We start from the raw sequence: 23,047 nt of genomic DNA, 5'->3' as shown, positions 1-23,047 counted from the left end.
TCTTGACTTTATTTCACTTAATGTACCATATTTCTCTCCACAACAGAGTATTTTAAAGCTAAATTGGCACAAAACAGCAGCAATGCTGAATGCTTTTTGTTGCCATGGAAATATTTCTGGGCATTTACTGAAGACCTGGTTGCCAATAGTAATGTAACAGAGAAAATAGATATGCTTCATTTAGCAGCCACTGGTGATTAAAGAGCCACAGAACCCCGTTACAAGGTCATTCCAATATTGTAGTTTGTTTGGTTTGGGGGGGGGAACCCACCAACCATGGATGAGAATTGTTTTGTTTAAAAAAAAAAATGCGAAAGAAAATCCAATAGTTGTTACCCTCTCTTAAACTTAGAGCATGCTTCTGAGATGAAATAAAATTCAGTTAAAAACTATCTTTACCCCTTCTCCTTTTTATCAAATATGTTTTTGATCACATTTTTGCCTCCTAGGAAATGTTTCCTAGCTTCCAGTGTAGCTTCTCTGAGGCCCTAAAGTATCACACTCATTACTGAAAACAATTTTTAGGCTTAGGGATCTAATGAAGTGCTTGAGCAATGGAATTCTTGTGTTCTTAAGTCAAACATCTGTTAGATACTGTGAGGCATGCTAATCAGCAAGGCACAGGTTTGGCTGCTACTGAGACCTGGTCTTTTCTTGAATGATGCTGGTAACATGCCAAGGTTTCAAACAAATGCAGGGAAAAGTTTTTTCACTTTGGATGCTTTTGGTCCATGGTTTAAAAATGAGGTAGTTCAGCAGGAACTACTGCAATGCCAGATGTTTGCTTTGAGAGACTGATGATGGGAAGACTGACCCTTCCATGCATGCAGATTCCTGCCACCATTTGCACATCACGGAGGTGTAAAATTTGAAAATGCAGATGAACTTTCTTTTGCACCTTCCTTGAGACCCTCCTTCATTGTCTAATCTCAGTGTTTCAGACAGGGAAACTGTCTACCATCACAGAATGGGGAGAGCAGTGTTTGCATCCCCCCTCTGCAGCTAAGATACTGCTGCTCAGCTGACTGGGGGTGGCTGGCAAGAATGTGGCTGCCAAATTCATCATTGCGCATTTGACTTAACTGAAAAAAAAAAAGCAGTGGAGCAATAAGCTACTTCTAAAAGTAGTGCAGTGCAAGCAGAGGGGTAGAGCTGGCCAGTTGCTCTGCTTCCCAGTCTGAATCTGCAGAGGGGGAAAAAAAAAGAGTAACATTGAAACAAGTGAAGAATAGCAATAATTGTTCTGTGAATGCAATGACTTTATCCCACTTCTTTCTTGGGCCCCATGTCTTTGCAAACAAAAAGTCAAAGTAACTACTAAGCAGTTTCAGAAGATGCTGCTCTGAAAAGGCATGGGGACAGATACACCAGCAGAGCTGAGTCTTCTGAATCACAGCTGAACTGGTTGTGCACAGCCAGTTCCATGATGGAAGAGTCTCCTGAGCTATCTGGCACTGTTCCTAATAGCAGCATACCGTACAGGTGGGTGCTACCTTTAAACTGCTAATCTTTGAAGATTCTTTTTTTCCCATCAGTGCTCGCTGAAGATTGCATTTCTGCTGCACTAATATAAATGTTGACCTTGGAATGCTAGAAGGTTTGACATCCTAATAGGAATCTTGTCTAGATGGCTGGAGAGTTGTCCTCAATACATGTGTAACAGGAAGCGCAGAACTGAGGCTCTGGGAGTTTTTAAAACCAGAAAGAACTACTGCTACCTTGGCCTCCAGCTCAGCAAGGTCATTGATTTTTGCCGGTAATTGCTGTAGTAGAGGAAATTATTCTTTCTGCTATATATGAGCACTCTTGGCCTCAGTAAATGACCCTTCATACAGCCAGGAATTCCTAGGCAAGCAGTGAGTTTTCATTAGATCCTATAAACCCATGTAGCAAAATATACCCATAACAAAAAGATGCTGCTTGTGTGAGAGAAATAACTTCTGCTTGAACCTGAGGCTAAAATAGATAGATGGCCAGATTCTATGTGAGGATCCTGAGTGATTATGAATTTTCTCACCTACAGAGCCAGCCAATACTCCAGCCAGAATGCAACACAATAAAAATCAGTGCCTGTATTCAAAGCAGGACATTTAAAGAGGCTACACTGAATCAATAGCACCACTAGGACTGAGTGAAGGAAACAAAGGCAGCGGACAAAAGCACTTTACAGAAAATACTCCTGGCTACTTGAGTAGGAGAAAGCACTAATGTGACTAGGGGTATGCATCTGGTCTCGAAACAATGCAGTGCAAGTCCACAGCTTTCTGAAATGAAGTACAGATGTGAGTTTGCATTGAATGTGTTCTCTTCGGGAAATTCAGAACCACTCAGTGTTTGTGCACAGACTTTTGTCCTCGTGAAGGTAGTACCATGTTCCTTTTTTTTATTTAAAGCTCTCCTTTGCAGTTCAGTCTTTTTAAAGCTTCAAAATGATAAGGGGTCTGCATCCATGATGCCAAAAGTAAGTGGTGATGACACTATGCAATAGTCTTGACAGGAGAATGGATGGAGGTGCATCAGCTTTGCAGCTGCAGGAATAAAACCAAAGTGTGGTTCAAAGCACAGATTTTCAAAGGTGCCAGTGCTGTGGGCTCTGTCTGAGGCCTGCCAACATTGCTGTTCATCATCATTTGGTGATTTTTAGATACAGTATCTTTGTAAGTCCACTGTGGATCAGTGGTTTGGGTTTTCACCAGGTTCCTTGGTTGGCAAGAAGAACTTCCTTGTGCCTAGGTCCCTATGTGGCACAGGGAAGGATACTCTGTTCAGGAATACTAGTCATATGCTCTTGCCATATAGACAGTTGCATAAGCTATGTGGAAAAGAATGTATTTGAGAGGAGGATTTTGCCATTCAGTGCAGTTACAGAACAAATTGTGTGTGTGAGCATGTGCATGCATGTATTTTCTGATCCACTTTTGCTAAGTGGCATCCTCTTCCCACTCCCCATATGGCAGTTGCGACTCTGTCTTCCTCTGGGAAGGTTGTTTAGTACTCAAGAGGCTTCATTTACCAATAAACAGCATCTTGGCAGCATCTGGGAAGTGCTGCCTCTCTCCTAGAAGCTCTGCCTCTTCACCTTCCATCTCCTACTATAGGCGAGGCAGGTGTGAATGATCTCATTGCATTGTGGTGGAGGTTACGTGCAGGCATACTAACAGCATTCTGTGCAGAGCTGGAACATAGTATTTCTGTGTGCTGATACAAACAGTGGTACTTTTGGTCTTTTGGCTTTTTTGTTGTGGTTTTTTGATTATTATTTGTTGTTGTTTGGTTTTTTGAATTTTTTTTTTGCCTTTTTTGTTTGGTTTTTTGTTTGGGGGTTTTGTTTGTTTGGGTTTTTTGTTTGTTCTTGTGGTTTGGGGGTTGGGTTTGTTTGGTTTAGTTTGGTCATTTTGTTTTTAGTTGCAGGTGTTGCTAGCTTGGCTTGCTAGCCCAGCAGAAGGATAGTTGCATAAACCCCAGTGACAGGCAGGAGGGAGACACCATTAGGACTTTTGGAAGCATGGGCAATCCATTTCTGTTTCTTCCTATTCTCTTTACATTGCTTAACAGCCTAAAAAAACACTGTTGTAAGCTTAGATGAGATGAGATCACTCTGCCAAAAGGTGAGCTGCTATTGGTTCTCACCTCTTGCCAGACAGGGGTGTGGATATGACTTCATTATGTCCAGATCATTTTTAGCTGTTATTATAATGACCTGTTAGCAACAGCCATCGTTTTGAGTAGCCTCATAGACTCCTGAAACAGTTTTAGTAACCAAGGAGAAAGACTGCTATGAAAGAAAAGATTGCAGTCATAGAGGAAAAAATGTGCAGTGTTACAGACAGTGAATGGCATGGTTGGGCTGTGTGGGTCTTCCAGGTAATGAGGGAAGCGTGGTTGGGCTTTATCTCTGCAGATGCTGTTGGTGTGATTCTCTTCCAGTTTCCTCAAACTGAGTTAGGGAGGCTTCATCAGTATGTTTGCAGACCAAAGTGAATGACTTAGGTTGAATCTTAGATCACTCCATAGCAAAATCTGTAGAAAACCCCTTCTAATGACCATGAAAATAGTTGATGTTCTCATGGCTTCCTCACCCAACCTGAAAGTTCCCTGGCATTCAGATGGGTGCTCCCCTGTCTAGAGAGCTCAGTATTGACATGAAGTGAAACATCCCTGGAAAACTCATTGCACGGGCATGAGTGTGCCCACTTGCCTGTGCATGCTGGGTGCTCAGAGACATTTCTCTCCTCAGGTTCAGAGACTCGAGCACATACAGTTGATATATAACAGCATAATCTGTGTGGGAGTATTTTCCAGCAAACGGTATGAGTAGTGGTGCTAGAGAAAAAGCCCTGCATTTGGATTCAGGAGTACTGGTGGCATTGCAAGCTCTAGGTGAACAATTGCACTTGATGATCTTAATGGTCTCTTCCAGCCTCAACGCTTCTATAGCTTTATTGCACTCGATCTCAATGGTCTCTTCCAGCCTCCAGAGTTCTATGGCTTTATACTTCTATGGAATAATGAGAACTCTGAGGTTTGCTGAAGGTCTCTGTTGCAGGGTCAGTTTTGAGGGCTAGACTTATTGACATCAATAATGTATCTATAAAACCCTTAGGCTTCAAGTTGCGGTTTTTGTCAAACTACATCTGAGATATATTGACCTTTCCCAATCACACAGTTGTGCTGCTTTCCATATATGGCCTCACAAGCATCCTATTGTGTGGTGAACCCAAGCAGATCGTTGCTCCAGCTGAGAGTCATCAGGCCCTTCCCTGTTACTTTTGAATCAGGTGAGTAGGCTACGTGCTTGATAAAGCTGAAATAAATGGAAGAGGGGAAGGGAAGGAGATGATGATTATCGCTTTTGTCTGACAGCTTTGGTCCTGAATGCGTGTGAGTCTTATTGCACCACATCCTCACCCACTGCTGCTGCTGAAGTCTGATTTTCCCAGGAGTGCCATGGAAACAGTAGTGTTACAGCAGTTGTAAAGGAGGGCTGTGGTGAATCAACCCTCTGGTAGCAAACAGAAAGTTTCAATTAGAAAAATCAGTGGGAAAATAAATATCTGCCTTGTTGCAATGCAGTTGTTATCGGTAGCAACCCCAAACAAATATCTTTGTGAGGGAGTTGATTTCCACCCCATTAATCAGCAGACAAAGACTTGTGGGTGTGAAGCTAATGGCTACAGCTGGGGTGCTATGAATGGTGTGCAATCGGCATACGTACGCTGGGTCTCGAAGGTCGCGAGCCCTGTGTAGTAAAACCACTGTAATGAGGAGCAAGAGTCAGTGTCCTGGGTTCCCTGAGCATTCCTTGGCCAGTTTGATTTCTTCTGGGTTCTAGCCTGCTTTCTGGAAGAAGCTACTGGTAACTCAGAGAAACTCTGTGGTGGAGAGTGTTTACAAAGTGTCTCCCTTGTGTTAGAAGTGGTGTTTGTCTGAGCCAAGAAAGGAAGGAGATGAGGCGATTGATGTGGAACCTGGAGGAATTCAGCTCATCCTGGTGAAAGCTACTAGGAAAACCATCATAAAAGTAATGCTTATAAAGTGAAAGCTATTTTGTTAGGAGGAAGGAATAGTGTTTTTTAACTCATTGGCCATTGGGATCTAGCAGCTTGTTTAGTTTCTGAGCATTTACAGTCCCACATCTCACATCATACAGTGCTACACCTGTGCCATGCAGTGTCTCCAGTGTAGACACAGCATCTGCAAACAGGAAGTGCTTTGCTTCTGCAGCTGCATGTTTGCTTCAAGCAACGTAACCTGGGCTGGCAAAGGCAGGTAGGCTGACTCATGCTTGTAACTGCATCCACACCAGGGGTTTTCTGGGCTTAGCAGTGTCTCCTACAGTGTGTCATCTCTTTTTCTCTACCACTTCTACACAGATCCAAGACCAGTGCTAATAAGACCCAGTAGCACAAAAGAAGCCCGACTCATGTTTACTCCACATGTAAAATGTAAAGTAGGTGATTGGGGAAATCAGGGAAGATTGTGCTTCTGCTTCTTGGCTGCCATTTCCTTTAGCTGTGGAAGAACCTTAGGCAGCAAAATGAGAGTTACTTGGAAGCTGCATCCCATGTTCCTATTTTAAAAATCCAAATTTAATAGTAGGAAAAAAGCAATAGGAAGGTATGATGATTTTCATGCTGTTTTCTGTAGGCAGTTCTCTATTTCTTTGCACAGCAGTATAGAAAATTAGAGTTTAGTGCTCTGACTGCTATATTGTTTGGCTATAGAGCTGCTTGACGGTCAGAGCCAAATAATGTCTTGTTTCTGATTACTGTCTGGCTTTTTTTTTTTTCTTGTTAGAAATGTCGCCTGGTATGAAAGCTGCCAAGTTGTGATTCTCTCTAACCTACACTGTGTGCAGACACCCAAATGTGTTTGCCTCTGAGAATGTCCCAGATGGTTTGATCATGGGTTGAGGACAGATGAAAAGGTAGAGATGGACCTGTTGCAAAAGTAAGATGCTGTCACTTGACACTCAGCAATTAGTGGTGGGCCTTACCTTTGACACTGGGCACCATATAGTTCTCTGGTAGATACACCTACCAGAAAGGGACAAAACCACATGTGTCTGGGTGCAAGGAGAAAGCCCAGCTGAAGGCTGCCTTCTATTAGTAAACAAGCAGTTGCTGTTAGTCAATGGTGCATGGTCACTGTGCACAGTCCTTTTGTCCACAATGGCATGTGTAGAAGCACAGGTTTACTGTTTCATAGTGTGTTTGACATCAGTTTTAAATGCATTTAAGGTCTAGGGGGATGGTTTGGATTTTGTTTCTGTTTTATAAAAAGAAGGCTTTTTGGTGACCAGATTGTATCTCCAAATAGCTTTGTGCACAGATGAAGCTATGGGGTGCTCTCTTCCTTAGTCAAGCCCATAAATCAGGTAGCTGTGTTATTTTGTACTTCTGTTTGAACTCCCAGTTCAAATGGTTAACAGCAAGAGTGAGAAGAAGGCTCCAGACTGAAGATAGTGCATGCAGATCAGAGCTGTAGTTACACAGGAATTGGTAGTAGCAGCTCCACATGTGTTGCTGTATGTTCCCTTTGCAAAATGTTCCTCCTTTCTTCTGTGAAGCTTTAACAAACCCCTTGTTTGCATCAAACCTTTCCATTTTTCTGGAAGAAACCCCCTTTTCTTTCAGTGTGCAGTTCTGTGTTTTGCTGAATTAGGAGCTGTTGTAGATTGCTGCTACTCTATGTCATCCTGATCATGAAAATTTTAAGGCCAGGCTTATGTGGCTGCTTCTATAATAGTAAAGAACATGGCACAGAACACTCCTGGGATCTGCTGAGTGCATTATTCATGGATGTCCTGGTATTTGTCGTTGGTTATATGATCAAATACTTTTTTTTTTTGTATAGCACTTCTACTTCCTTCAGGGTTTAGTGATGCTCCCATTGAAACTCTGCTGACTTCTGTAAAGCAGAAGGAAAATCTAAGAAGAAAGTGATGCCTGTAAGGTAACTTTGTAAGTGATTGGGTGTTTGAAATTTCTGAATAAATAGTGGTAGTTTGAAATATCTTGTCAGAAAAAGAGGTCACTCTCTTTCCTCTCCCACTGCCTCCTTGGGGCCAAAAAACTCTCCAAAACCCAAAAAAACTCCCCCAAAATTCCCACAAGCCTCCTTATGAGTGGTGGGAGGTTGATTTGCAAAATAGATGCAGTATAGAAGTAATTGAGTTGAAGTTGCTAGAAATATGTACATGGTACACAACATCTGTGGATCTCAAGATGTATTCATTATCTTCCCAGAATTGAGATTGTAATTATGGGTCCTTTATTTAAGTTTCCATGGTGATACAGAAAATGTTCCCCCTTGTCCTTTCCTAATCAGGGCACTTGTATGTTTGAATGGTGAACATTTTCCTCTCCCCTGGGTAAAGTTGGTTTTGTTATCACAGAGATACTAAGCTGACACGGAGCTGTCTGCTGCTTAGGCAGAGATTCAGCAGCAGACGTATGAAGCATTTGCTACAGCTTCCCCAGTGCCACCATTTAATTAGCCTGTATGCTTCCAAATGCTGGTAAGGACCAGCATCCGGCCTCATCACAAGTGATGCAGTCACGCTCTAGGGACTGGTAAAGTTGAAGTGAAAGTCAAGTGGCCAAGAAGGATGAACTCCTCACCTCCTTCCCCCTCTATCTTACAGAAAAGGCTCTGCTCTGTTTTGTAGGGAGCTGCATGTAGGTCACCCCAAGAGTGCCCTTAATGGAGAGGTCCAGGAGTGTTGCATTCACATGGCCTTTGTGAAGTGTCTTGAATAACAAGAATTGCACATGATGTTAATGCAGGTTTATTTCAGTATACAGCCCTGTGGCCACAAACTCGATTTCAATGTTATAGATGTTTAAGAAAATGGTGAAAGATGTGGCTTAATTACTAGAGATGATATTTTGCTCAGGATTTTTGGCAAGCTGTTAGTGAAAGGTGAGCTTCTGTTTCATCTGGAACAACTTTTAATTTTTATCTTGGCTACCCCAAAATGTATACATATAAATAGAACTTAGCAACATTTAAATTAATTTTGTGGAGATTGCATGAGCTGCAAGTAGTGAATTTACAACACAGTAGGCTGAAAAGGAATATTTCGTTTTGTGTTTCAATTATTTGAATAGATCATAGCATGTTTAGGCCATAGGGTTGTTACAACTTGAAGTACTTTTTATTTTTTAAAAATTCAAAGAAGATTATTTTTAAGAGCTTACATAAAAATAATCTATTTTTATGGTATCTGGTCACTGACCATTTACAAACGAAACACTTTTTCATTTTTATCAGAATAGGAGCACTTAGCTTTTTCCTCCAATTGAGAGCAATTTTCTAGAAGGAGCAGCAAGCTTATTGTCAAACTGTGGCAAATCAGAGCAAAGGGTCAAATCTGCCAGCATGGTGGCATGGAAGAAGGTAGCTTCCTCTGGGCTACTGGTGGGAGCAGTTTGCTACAGTACTGTCAGCTTCCTTGCTCTGTCCTCTCTGCTCAAGTAGCTGAGTGCTGTCTTCCATGCAACAGCAGGTAAATTTATGAGGCAGTAACAGCAGTTGTCATTAAGTTTATACTGCACATTTTTAATAGACCTAATACAGTGTGTAAAAGCAGGATCCAGGTAGAAGTTATTCCCTCCCAAACCAGGCTATGTCACTGAGAGAGCTCCTCTTGACCCATTTGTCTGCAGTGCTTGTTTGTTCATCTGCTTGAGTTTGCCATGGCAATTATCAAAGTGAGTCTTGGCAACTGTATCATATACTCCATGCTCAAAGCAAGCAGTGGACCAACCACACTTGGCAGCTGGCTCATTCACACATGTACACAAACATGCACACTGCCTGTCTTCCTCTGTGCACAACGTCAGGCCTAAATGTCCTGCTGTTCTGCTTCCTTGACGCTGATGGCAGAGAGATCAGCAGAATGTCTCTGCATTTTTATCCTGACAAAGCAAGGCCAAGTATATATAGTATGTATTGAACCCTTCTTTTCCCATCTGGCAGATGCTCAGGCGCTAATTGAGGGTGCAGTCATCTCAGAGTCCAAGCACGTGTGGGTAGCAGGAGGGGAAGGGCACTCAATGGGATGTGCTCAAATGCATATCTTCACTTTTAAAGGTTACAATTTACATTGGTCTCCCAAGTTCCTCTGCTGCTAGCAGATGGACTCAGCAGTGCCTGTGAGCCACGTGATGTGTTTATGTCTTCCTGACATAAATACTCAGAGCAGATTACGTCTGAGATGCTTTTTCTGCACAAAAGAAGTTCCCTCTCCACCTTAGCAGAGCTGGAGAATGGAAGCATGAAAAAGTTTGCAAGTCTTTTGCTTACTACTTTGTCTTTGCACATGCTAATGATTTACAAATGGTTCTCGGTGTGTCTGACTTTGTGTTCTGTTGATTTTTTTTTTCCTGTTTTTGTATTTTTTCCCCAATAAACAGGGTAGCATGCAGCGTTGAACAAGGTCTAATAGTATGTATGTTGCTGATACAAAATATGATACTCACAAGCTCTCCAAAGGTTTGAAGAAGCAGGGATTCTCAAGTTTTATTCCCCAGTCCTCCCTAAAATCTGGGTTCCGTTTTTCTCCACCTGAGAGCTAGAAGTGTGCCATGTCATCTGGCTTCTTGGCCAAGGGCAGCAGATTGTCTAAAGCCTAATTTGTGTTTTTCTCCAGTAAACAGTTAAAAGGAAGATGAAGAACAGACAGTGTCTTCAGACAGCAATCACGAGGGGTTAGGCAGTTTGAGATCTCAGTGTCATGTTCACAAAGTTTTTGATCAGAAGTACCTGAAAAAGCAACATCAGCAGGTGTGGAGTGCAGACCCGAATTCAGCCATTTTATTTCCAGCCATGAGGAGTACAGTAAAGAAGTATCTAAATGCAAATATATTGTTTGCATGAAATAAGATTAAAGAAGTTGGAGTCTAAGACCTGCAGCCTCAACATGAAGAGGTCCTCTTTTTGAGGAGGACAAACCCTGAATCTTGCTTTCTGTCTTACTAAACTTGATTTCCTTCTTGGTAAACTGCAGGTCATTTCCAAAATACTTAGAGGGAAGAGTCTGGATCCAAGCCCTGCTGAAATCCGTTAAGGTCTTTCCATTAACTGTATATGGCTTTTGAATTTTGGCTCCTAATCCACAAGAATTTTATTGCCAATTTTGCCAGAATGTAGCCTGAAGGACTTCATTCTAATTATCTTCGATCTGTGCTGCTTAAGTTATTCCTTTAGCAAGCCTTTTAGCAGAAGTTGAATGTCTCCTTTTGTAACAGCTTTGCAAACACAAGGTGAACAGTGAATGAATTATGCTGCATCATTTGCCAGCACATACGCCAAATGTCAGGCAATGACACAAACTAAAAATTTATGGCACAGAAAGGAAGAATTTTATGATCTTCTATGGACTAATGTAATGACTTTCTTGTACAAACAGATGAAATGCGTTTAAAAATGTAGCTACTCAGAAGATTGGCCTGAACATATTATAATATCTGGAGAAGTTCATTAGAGGGAAGAGCTGTGAAAGTGCCCTTTGCTTTTAGTTCCATAGAATGTTTAAATTTTGGAATACAATTAGAATCATAGAATCAGTCAGGGTTGGAAGGGACCACAAGGATCATCTAGTTCCAACCCCCCTGCCATGGGCAGGGACACCTCACACTAGATCAGGCTGGCCAGAGCCTCATCCAGCCTGGCCTTAAACACCTCCAGGGATGGGGCCTCAACCACCTCCCTGGACAACCCATTCCAGGCTCTCACCACTCTCATGGTGAAGAACTTCTTCCTCACATCCAGCCTGAATCTCCCCACTTCCAGCTTTATTCCATTCCCCCTAGTCCTATCACTACCTGATATCCTAAAAAGTCCCTCCCCAGCTTTCTTGTAGGCCCCCTTCAGATACTGGAAGGCCACAATAAGGTCACCTTGGAGCTTGGTTTTAGTGCATCCTCTTATTGGAGCGATCATTTCAAGATATGGCTTTCCACTGAACTCTTCTTCTGGCATGACATGGTGCAGAGGTAATACTAATACTGTTTAAATAGCCATTCAGAAACTAGGTGAAACCAGGTGCTGAAGCTGCTTTCACTAAGCCATTAGGCTCTTCACCTCATTCCTCACAAAGCTCAAGATTAGACCCTGCGTGAGGAACAAATGCATAGAATCTATCTTTGAGTATGTCAGGTCTCCTTCGAACCCAGAGAGGGTTCTGAGGCATGTAGAGTGGCTGTTACTGGATGTACAGTGACAGCTGCACACACCCACAACTACTGATATGAGAGATTTATATGAGAGCTAAAAAATGAGTGGTTGAGGTAAATCTTGGGTAATCCCATACCCTGATTTCCTCCCTTCCCCCCCAGTTGCTGCTCTGAGAACTCTGCATGTGTAAGTGTTCATTCTGGCCCCTAGCTGGTGCCGTGATCACAGAACACAGAAAGGTTTGTGGGTGTAAAGCCATCACTGTGCCACGAGGGTGTATCAAGCACTGTTTCAGTGGAACAGATCCTGTGAACCTTTTTGGGTGCAGGGGATGAAGGACCTTTTGAAAGTGCTGAGTCCAAATTGGAATCATGGCACTTTCAGACCTTCTTTAGACTCATACTGAGAATTTTCTCCTCCTTATGTTCTCTTAACAGAACTTTTACTCATAGCTGGTAGTTGTCTTTTCTTACAGAAACAGAAATCTGCAACAAACTTAATCATACGGTGAAGATGAGAATCTCAAAGGGCCCTGAAGAGCTTCTCTCCCACTCAGCCTTGACATATGGCAAAGTCTTCTCACATCACGTTCTTACATGAGATCTTCCTTGACTGTATGTTTCTCTAATAAATGTTGTTACAGTCTACACTTTGGACTCATTTAGCTTTAACTTTTCACCTGTTAAAAACCTTTATAGTAATCTAAATAGCGATTGGAAAGAGGAGTGCACACTGCAGGAAAGAAGTGTTTTAAAGGTGCTCTGGGGAGCTGAATGGCTTGGATGCCAGCTCTGCCCACAGCCTCTCCACAAATCACCCTGTTAATAAAGAGCCTATTTTAGTTCTGGAAACACGGAGTCTTCTCAGGCTATTACCCAGCATGTGGTAAATTAAACAATCTTGGCCTGATTGCATAATGTCACTTGAAATTTAAGATCCCTTTTCTCTTTAACCCCAAAAATTTACCAGCCATTTTTGTTTAGATTTATTGTAATTAGATAATGATTCTGTTCCCATGAGGCTCTTCCAGGAAGTTTTTCAGCAGTTTCTGATGGCTAATCTCAAAATAACCAAGGGCAGGAACAGTGCTCAGTCTCCCTGCATCTGGTTTGTTCAGTGCAAGGGAGGACATGGTGCTGTGGTACTGCAGAGTGATTTGGAACTTGGGCTGTAGCAGGAGCCAGGAAAGAGAATTACTGCTGTATGAAATCTCACTAACTTGTATCTGCTGCTGTTACTGTCTTTAAGGAAGAGGAGTTTGAAAATCACTGCTAGTAGCTAGGACATTTTCAAGTCCAGAAGTACCTAGATCCATAATGAAATCTTTTTTTTCTTCTGGACTGTATTTAAACAGGTTCTTAGCTTTCTGCATGTGATTATGTCCAGAAGAATGTATCAAATTTTTCATTTTGGAAAATCACAACAACATGCTTTTTCTTGTAAAACCATAGCAAACATCACCTTGGCCAGCAGAGGAAGTAGGCACACATTAAACTCATCTTGTAGTGCTTTATAAACTCACATTGTAGTGCTTTAGAGAAGAGAGGGATTGTATATCACTGAAAAAAATAGAAAGGTACTGTAGGTTAACCAGGCATTTTACCTGCCTGGGGTGCTTCATGGTGTTTTCCAGACTGATTTTCAATGTGTGATGTGCTGGCTCTCTCTGTACCTTTGGAAAGATGCTTCCATAGCCCAGTACTTGTTATAGTCCTATTTGTAGATGATGCTCATCCTTTCATCTGGCAGAAGTCACAGACTTTTTTTCCCAGCTAATTCTCCAACCTTGAATACAGACTTCCCTGATTTATCGGTGATTTCAGTTCTCCAGTATTCCCCTTGCCGCTTTCTTGATTGGTGAACATGTGTGAGACAACAGAGAAAGTTTCGGGGGCAAGACTGGAAAAAAAATAATCATACTCTTAGTGTACAGAACTAGTTGCCCTTAATTTTAGAGTTGGCTGCTACTGCTCTGCAGCAACTTTTGGCTCATTAAAGTTCAGATAGTTAGATAATGCTGTCTCAATGGATATCCCTGATGCATGCTTATTCACATCAGGTATTCATAAGACAGTTGACATTTTCTTCCTTAAAGATGTCTCAGGTAAATTACAGGGATTTTACTGCTCTGACCTTTTCCTTTACATGAAGAACTTCTGTTTTCATGCGTTTTTTTGGTGAACATAATGTTGGAATGGATGTAATTGGAGAGGTGTAGTTGTTCTAGTTTGGGCTATTACCTGAAATGATCCTCTACTAATGGTGTTTATAAGTGATTATCTTTTACCAAACTACTTTAAAGAAAAAAGTCAGACTGTTTCACTGAATGGTTTTGGTGAATCACCTTTTCCTTTCCTTTCCCTGAATACTACATTCGCTTTCCTGAAACATTAATTTTGTGCATGAGTCTCAGGAAGATGACTTGCTCTATTAATATATTTCTGGAGTTCTCCTGTTATGAATAGCCTTTTATGGCTTTAATGTAGATTTTGAAAATTCTTCTATTATTGATCTAGATATTATCCCAGCAGGAGTCAAAACCACAAGACGATTGTGTGAGGATAATTTCTTACTACAGTAGCATTTTATTCTAAAAGCCTGCTGTGTGCTGTGTGCTTTGATGGATGACCCACTGTTTAAAATGTGTATTAGACACTGCCTTGCTAATTAAATGCCTTAAGGAGTGCCTGTACCCATTCAGTCTCAGTAAATTTGTGGAATTTCTGTTATTTTATTTTGTACTTATGTTCTTGTGTTCACTTCTTTCTGTTTTCTGACTTTGTAAAGAAGAATGGGAATAATGGCAAAAAAATCAAATTACTTTCTACCCTCAAGAGTTTCAGCTCAGAACAGGGGCAACACAATGAGGTTTCAGGACTGTGTCTGCCAGATGGATGGATGAGGAGGAGAAGAGGTAGGTTTTCCATTTCATAAGGGAGTGAGAAGAGCACTCACTTGGAATTTGAGATCTGGATTTGGATCCCTCTTTTTTCTTGAAGGACCATTTCCCACATCTCAGAAGACAACCATAATTACAAAGCACTGAGGTGCTCTCAAACTTCTCTGTTGAAGTGCCTATGCTTGAAATGTTTTAATGGGAGGGAAAGTGTGGTATTATTCATACTTGAAGAAAGGGGAAGAAGTTATTTTCCTAATCCCTGAGTTGTTAGATTGAAAGAGCCCTCCTGGAGAGGGGCAGGGACTTGTGCACACCTCCAGTAAATGTTTCCTAAGTATAATTCCCATTCCCCTTGTTGGATTCCTTTATTTATTTGTTTGTTTGTTTTATTGATCAGGTATGAATCAGAAACAGCATGTTTGCTGCTAAGGCCAAGCATTAAACTTCTGCTCAGAAAGGTTTGGATTTTTGATTTGGACAGAAGGATATGTAGAGAATCATAGAATAGCTTGGGTTGGAAGGGATCTTTAAAGATCCCATCTAGCTCAACCCCTCCTGCCATCAGGTTGCTCAAAGCCCCATCCAACCTGACTTTGAACACTTCCAGTGAAGGGGCACCCACAACTTCTATAGGCAACCTGTTCCAGTGCCTCACCACCTCGTAGTAAAGATTTTCCTCCTTATATCTACTCTGAATCTCCCTTAGTTTAGTTTAAAATCATCACCCCTTGTTCTATCTCTACAGGCCCTGTTAAAAAGTCTGTCCCCATCTTTCATATAGGCCCCCTTTAAGCATTGAAAAGCAGCAGTAAGGGCTTCCCAACACCTTCTATTCTCCAGGCTGAGAAACCCCAACTTTTTCAGCCTTTCTTCATAGAAAAGGTCTTCCAGCCCTCTGTTTTCATGACCCTCCTTTGGACATGGTCTTACAGGTCCATGTCTTTCTTTTGCTGAGGACTCCAGAACTGGACACAGTACTCCAGGTGAGGTCTCAGCAGAACAGAGGAGCAGAATCACCTTCCTTGACTTGCTAGCCACACTACTTTTGATGCAGCTGGTTTTCTTGGCTACAAGTGCTCATTGAAGACTCATGTCCAACTTTGTCCACCAGTACCCCCAGGTACTTCTCAGCAGGGCTACTCTCAGTCCTTTCATCTCCCAGCCTGTTTTGATACTGGAGATTGCCCTGACCCAGGTGCAAGATCTTGTTTTTGGCCCTGTTGTTCATACTGGCCCACTTCTCAGGCCTGTCCAAGTTACCAAGTACAAGGGATAGCATTTCCTCCCTCAGCTGTCTCAGCTACACCACTCAGCTTGATGTCATCTTGTTGCGGTTGCAACTGATCCCACTGCCAATGTCATTAATAAAGATACTGAAGAGGTCCTGATATGGACCCATGAGGGAAACCATGGTGTGTCCCTGATCTCTGTTTGGATATTGAGCCACTGACTGCAACTTTTTGTATGAGATCTTGCAGCCAACTCCTTATCAATCAGATAGTCCATCCATCAAATCCATCTTTCTCTAGTTTAGAGACAAAGATGTTGTGTGAAGCCATGTCAAAAGCCTTACAGAAATCAAGTTAAGATGACATCTCTTGCTCTTCTAGCAATGCAGTCACTCCATCATAGATGGTAACTAGATTGGTCAGGCAAAGTTTGCCCTTTTGAAGCCATATTGACTGTGTCTAATCACCTTCCTGCAATCCATATGCCTTGGCCTATCTTCCAGAAAGATCTGTTTCCTGGTCTTACTGGGCACAGAGGTAAGGCTGACTGATGGGTAGTTCCTAGGGTCTTTTTTTTTAACCTTTAAAGAATGGGTGTGAAGTTCTCATTTTTCCAGTTACTGAGGGCTTCATCTGGACTGCCATGACTTTTCAGGTATTATGGAGAGTAGCTTAGCAACTCCATCAGCCAGTTCCCTCAGGACCCTGGGATACATCTCATCAGGTCTCATGGATCTGTGTATCTTCAGGTCCCTCAAAGGGTCTCAAACCTGATCTTCTTCTACAACACCTGGGACTTCATTCCTCCAGTCCCTGCCTTGAGATTCAGGGTCTTGAGAGATGTGGAACCCTCAGCTGCCAGTGAAACCAAGACAAAAAAGTTGTTGGCTACCTCAGCTTTCTTCTCTGTGTCACTTGTCACCAGGTTCCTTGTCTCATTTATCAGGTGGGGAGTGAAAACATCGATTCATCTAAAACAAAGCAAAGAAATAATTTTCTATTAAATGTAGCAAAAACTTTGAATTGGAGACCAAATTTGAGGAGAGGAAAAAAAAAGAGAAATTGTTCTGTAGTAACGGCCTTCTTGAGGAAAAAAATCTGCAGGTCTGAGAACAAACAAGCAGGTGGTCTTGTTTGGTCAGAGGAAGTGGACAAGGTGACCTCCAGAGATGTCTTCCAACCTCAGCCATTCTGTGAAACGTCTGAACTCCACATAGCTGTGTTTGCAAAGGAAGTCATTCTGTTTTCAGTATTGTTGACGGCTGTCTGGAAGCACAACTTGTTTTCTTTCACTGCTCCTCACTTATTTGAAAGAGATGGAGGCCAAACCTAGCTCTTTGTGTTGCTAAAGCAAGGCCTGGCATCAAATGCATTAGGAGGAGGAAGGTCCCTGTTTTCCTTCTGAAAGTGCTTGCAGAACACACTCAAGGCCAAAATATGATATTATCTGTATCCCTGCACATGTAATTATCTGTGTCACTCCACCCTGAGAGCTCTTACTGATGCCTCCAAGTAGAGAAAAGTGCCCTGTGCTCAAAATAGACTTTAGTGGTGCAGAAAAGGAATCTGTGGTGTGAATCACAGAAGATTATTTTATTCTCCTTAATGAACCTTACTTTATCCCATGGAGTAAGTGTGTAGGATCAGATGAATTAAAACTAGTAAAAGCAGATGGGAAATTGGAGAACACATCTCCCTTCAGTTGCCCTTGGGACAAGTTATCCCAGGCATGGGATTTGGAGATTCCTATCTGGCATATAAGGCTGATCATGCACACCCAGGCTCACAGAGATGGAAGATAGAGTTGGGAGGCATTCTTCTTGTCTCCATGAAACTCCTTTCCTTACCAACACCATCCCCTTAAAGGTAATGCTAACTTCTGTCCTTTCCTCCTTCTCCTCCTGCACAGAGGGAAATTGCTGGTAGCTGTTCATCAGGCTTATACCATGCTTTTCTGTAACTTCTGACCTGTGTTTTCATGGAAGTGATTGCTCTGAGGCTGCCCCAAGGCACTTGAATATCCCAAATACTCCATTGATAACTGGATTTGGTTGTTAACTTCAAGTAAAGGCAACCAGTTTCTCAGTTCAGGATAGGGTGAAAAACAGCTGTGGTCCACTCCATCAGATGCTGATATGTACAGGATTTGTTATTTTTTAAGGTCAGTGCTGCAGTACTCAGAAATTCTCTCTTGCATACACTGGAAATGTGGGGGGGGGGGGAGGGGAGGGCGATAAAAGAAAGGAGAGAAAGGCACATTTTGGGAGTTAGAGGTGGAGAAATTTATTCTAATACTTCTGAATTTTTTTTTTTTTTTACTGAACATTGTTAGATCTGGATGGACTAAGCCAACTGAGTTACCAAGACAACCTATCCTGTTGTGAAGATGACTGTGTATCTGTTGACTCAAGAACAACAGCTGAGAGTAGGGGTGCTGGGCAGCATAACGGGCCTAGGATGGAGACTGGCATTGCTGATGGTGTTAGCCAACAAGCCACAGAAGGACCTTTGGAAATGGAGACAGCATTTACCAACCAGGGATTTGAATTAAATGATGCTACTGACAGCTCATCAGCTTGGAGCCCTGAGGTATGGTGAATTGTCCTTTATTACATACAGTGTAAGCTTTTGAAGGATATCAGGGCCAAAAAGTGTTCGAGGAGAAATGAAGTGAAAATTGGATCAACACAACACAAGAAAATGGTACTCGTGTGCATGAGCATGCACCTCTCTGTGTGTTTTGCCCCTCTCTTTCTGGTATTTTGTGTTTTGCCCCTCTCTTTCTGGTATTTTACCTCTTGCTACTAACACTCATTCAGAGAAGCTGTTTTACTGCTCGGTTTCTGACTGCAGTCTCTGAATTGAAGTTGGAGCCATTATGCTCCAAATGATATGGAGCCAAATGATAGTAAATGCCTGTCAGCATTTACTATCATTTAACAAAAAGCACTCTGTGGTTTCCAGCACTTTGTTACTGGCTCTAGGTGCAGGGTGTGTGTCTAGGGACATGGTGTGTGGTCACTGGGTTGGATCTGTGCCTCCTTTTCCAGGTGGTTTCTACAGCTTAGACAATGGGAAGCATCTGGAAAGCTGGAGGCAACACGTGGGGGTGGCCCATGACTTGGCCAAGTGACCAACTGATACCAGGCATCCTTCCAGAGAAGAGGAGAGCCTGAAAGCTTCTCTGCTTCCCCTTACTTCTATATTTTTATTTTGAAGCCTTAAGAAAACATCAGAGTTTTTAAGGCATTGTAACACCTGGTGACTTAACATCCCCCTTTTCTCTCATAATCTTTCTGCGTGACTATTCTTTTGCCACAAGACTAAATTTCTAAAAAAATATCAGCTTGCATCAGGCATTAAAAGATCAGCAAAAAGGTCACATCCTCTGCCTGAGTTAAAAGAGGCTGTTCTTCAGCTGTGGAAATTAATACTTCCATCACACTCTGAGCAACAAAGCTTTGAGGAAAAGGTTCCTTTCCTCAGAGCATGCTGTCTGCAGCCAATTAAAGATATGGAAAGCAGCTCCTTGGTGCACATGCTCCAGTCCTGAGGGATGCTTTGAGCAGCATTTTGGTTTGCTGCACAACCCAGCCCCACAAAATACTGTGTAACTTGTGGGAACTCAGTGCAGTGGCAGTAGCAGCCCTGGTCTCTCTTTGCTGTGTGCCTCTGACCACGCAGTTTGTCTACCCACCTGAAGCTCACTTCTCCTTTTCCAAATTTGACATATGTTTGCCATGATTTGCATGTGCTGCAGTGTCTCCACTGCCCTCCTGTATTTCTTTGGAATACATCTCTCATTCTGCTCCTGGCATCTACATTTTGAAAATGCAAAGAATGGTTATAGCATCGGGGGCAGATATGCCTAGATCCCAGCTTATCTACTTACAAGCAGCTTCTCATCCAAAGGTATTGTGTGGATTAATGAAAGACTTTTTATTGCAGGAACTAAATGTTCTGACATGCCAGAAATGTCCAAACGTTATTATGTTTCATTCAAAGGACCTCTCTTTAGAGACAAAAAAATGATCGTTTTATGCCCCTGCAGTGGAACTACAAGTACCATTTCAAGCCTTGTCCATAATTAGCTACTCTTTCAGGTTTCTCTGGCAGAAATGGACTTATTTTACCTTGTGAAGTGGATATTGGCTGTCCTGAATGACCGGGTTAGACATACAGTATCAATCAATATTCTCAGTCTGACCTCCCAACAGCTCTGCTGGGAAGAGGGAAAGAAAGAAATTCAGATGAAGTATTTGTCCTTGAATTCCTGTTTTAAGTGTCTGTATAACCAATACCTTCACAAAGGACTCATAGCCCCATCTGAACTCTGAAAGCTGAGGGGAATTCTGTCAATGATTTCCACAGAAAGGTGATTGTGTCTGTTAGCTTTGTGGTCTCAAATCCTGTACAGGAATGAGTCCCAGGTAGCACGGTGCTCTCTAAAAGGGCCAACCCATGAGTTCTTTAAAGCTTGGTTGCCCACAGAAAGGTCATTGCCACAGTTTGGCATTTCTCTTTTCTTCTCTGTCTGCAGTTCATGCGGTTTTCTCTGCAGTGGATGTGGCTGCAGCTATGGTAGCACAATTTGAGATTTCCTCAAATCCAGATACCTTCTAGCTGTCCTGTCAAAAACTGGATAGCTGACCTTCAGTCTGCCCTACATGCTGCCAGAAGATGAGGTATTCAGCCCTGTTGGGGCAGGAAAGTGCCTCTTGGATCTTGGTACCTGTGGGTTTGTGATGACGCACAGGAGCTTGCATTCTTCGGTTCAAGCATTTAGATGAAAGCAAAGCTATGCCGCAAGCACAGTTGTCTCCACACTTCAGCAGCAGTTCTCAAACGTGCCTTGATTCCATCTCCTCAAAGCAAATGTGCAGATGAAAGTGGGGTGGGATGAAGATGCGGAGGGAAACATGAATCAAGCACAATCCCATTACATTTCCTTCTTAAATATTATTTCATCAACCAGACCAAAATAACTTGACAGCTACACAGCAGCACTTAGGGTTTGCGTAACATCACATTCTCTCCGGGCAACCTGGCCTGCTGCTTTGTCTTCGCAGCCTGCTGTTCTTACAGAAGGCATTTTTCTGGGCTACCAGGTCATTTCATGTGCTGCCCAAGGGGTAATCTTTCTCTTTGACCTTGCTTCTGCAAGGCGTATGACAGCAAGTCTTCATCACTAATGTGCAAACGTGGACTTTCCTATTCACATGCATGGATCTTAAACAACTATGAAAATACAAAAAACTGGAGCTTTACTCATTATGGCAGATGAGCCTGAGCACTTGAGAAGTTAATTAAGAGGAAGTAGATATAAATGCTGAGGTTTGTCCAAGCACTTGTTTGAGACACATACCATCCTAGACACTTTTCAAGGGAATTACATCAGAAGTCCTATGGCCCATTATCTGTACTCTAAACAATAAGATACTTGTGCTGAAAAGAAGTGTTAACTTGAAACTAGAAAGAAGATAAAAGTTTGAGGAGGAGGGTGACTCAGACCACTAGTGAAAGGCCTTAATTCACCTCCTGGCTATTAACTGAAAATCTTTCCCTAGTACAGTGTATACTCATGTTTAAATACAAATCATTTATCACTATAGCAACCCCTTTGTCACACGGAGCACATTCTAGCTCTAAGATAAAAAAGCACTTTTGAACAGAAACGCACACGCCCACTCATCAAAAGGCTAGGTGAGCATCCATGTTTTTTTACCTTGTTTTATCAAGATGATGTTTGTTTTGGAAGTATGTGAAAGATTGTGTGTGAATTGGTCTGCACGTTTTGATTGTTTATTGTGAATTTTTATTCTGCATGTATTAGTATCCAAACTGAGCAGAAGGAACACATGCTTCTCTTGGGATATTTAAAAAGGAAATAAAGGATCGATGTGTATTTAATCAGACTGTTTTTCTTGATTTTCATTCCTTTATCTGTATAAAAACTGTTGAATTACAGGGTAGTATCTATAAAAGGCATTTACATTCTACAAAGAAATTCTGACATGATGATTTCCTCTGCCATCAAATTGAACACAGTGCTTAATCTTTTTGATTTCCAGTAGAATGAAATATCAAAGAAGCCTAGCAGTTTTGATTGAATATTTTGATTTTGGTAATGTAAAAAAGAAAATACTTTTTGAAAAAATTTTTTTTTTCTTTTTAACCAGATGAAACCAAAAAGTTTTATTAATGCCTCAAAACTGACATGAACAAAATTTAAACCCCCTTTGGTTAGTTTTTCCCTGTGTAGAATTTTTGCTAAGTTAAGTTTCCCACTAATCGTGTAAATACTGTTAAAATGTTTTGATGGTAATGTTACAAGTGCTGTTGCTTACTAGATTGTTATGGGAATATTATCCAAAATTGGGCAATTAACTATCAGTGGCCTTTCAAGAAACAGTGGGATCCTTATTTTGCAGAGCAACTGCCTACACTTACAAGCACAAGTGAGAACAATTTTTTTGAAATAGATTTGGAGTCACAGAGACACTTGAACTCCAGTGGAGCTTTTGCTTCTTTTTCTTTGCAGGAACATAATGAAGTGAACAGTATACCAGCTCATCATAGTGCTCATGAGCCCATTTGCAAATGTGGTGATCTAGATGTCATCTTCAACTATAAAGCTTCAAGTCAAAAGCTAGTAATTACTATTTTGGAGGCCAGGGATATCCCAGACAAAGACCGCAGTGGTGTGAACACCTGGCAAGTGCACGCAGTCCTGATGCCTAGCAAAAAGCAGAGAGGTAAAACGAGTGTTCAGAGAGGACCCATCCCCACGTTCAAGGATAAAATTACCTTCAGTAAGCTGGAGCCAGAGGAGTTAAGCAGCCATGCCATTCGTTTCCGCCTCTATGCAGTCCACAAGATTATTGGAGAGAAGATGATGGGAGAGCAATTATTTTACCTAAGCAACATCAGCCAGGAAGGAGAAGTGAAGTTGACAATTGTCTTGGAGCCGAGGAGTAACTTGAGTGTAAGTTTGACAAAAGAAATATGGAGTCCCTAGAAATTGTTTTTCTGGTGAATGGGAACCAGCTGGTGAATGGGAACCTGATATCTTTCATTCAGGGCTGTTAGAATACAACTGGTAGATCTGTCTTAAAATGTTATCAGTAAGGGGAAGCATGGGGCATGTTGTCCATACAGAAAGCTGTGCCTAATTAACACTGGCTCAGCTAGCAAGCTTACATAAAATCATGTAGATATACTACATCTACACAAGTCT

General features: G+C 41.9%; 1 protein-coding gene across 1 annotated transcript in view; it reads left to right on the top strand.

Annotated features, from left to right (window-relative positions):
* Nucleotides 1-23,047, top strand: part of SYT16 (synaptotagmin 16) — an 81,091-nt gene that overhangs the window by 45,182 nt on the left and 12,862 nt on the right. The window contains exons 4-5 of the mRNA XM_054400670.1: nucleotides 18,143-18,399; nucleotides 22,352-22,795. Coding sequence (XP_054256645.1) covers nucleotides 18,143-18,399; nucleotides 22,352-22,795 — 701 coding nt within the window. The remainder of the gene's footprint in view (nucleotides 1-18,142; nucleotides 18,400-22,351; nucleotides 22,796-23,047) is intronic.

The sequence above is a fragment of the Indicator indicator genome, chromosome 4 (assembly GCF_027791375.1).
Source record: "Indicator indicator isolate 239-I01 chromosome 4, UM_Iind_1.1, whole genome shotgun sequence".
Taxonomy (NCBI): domain Eukaryota; kingdom Metazoa; phylum Chordata; class Aves; order Piciformes; family Indicatoridae; genus Indicator; species Indicator indicator.
Note: the sequence above shows the minus strand (reverse complement) of the source record. Positions and strands in the feature narration are given on the sequence as shown.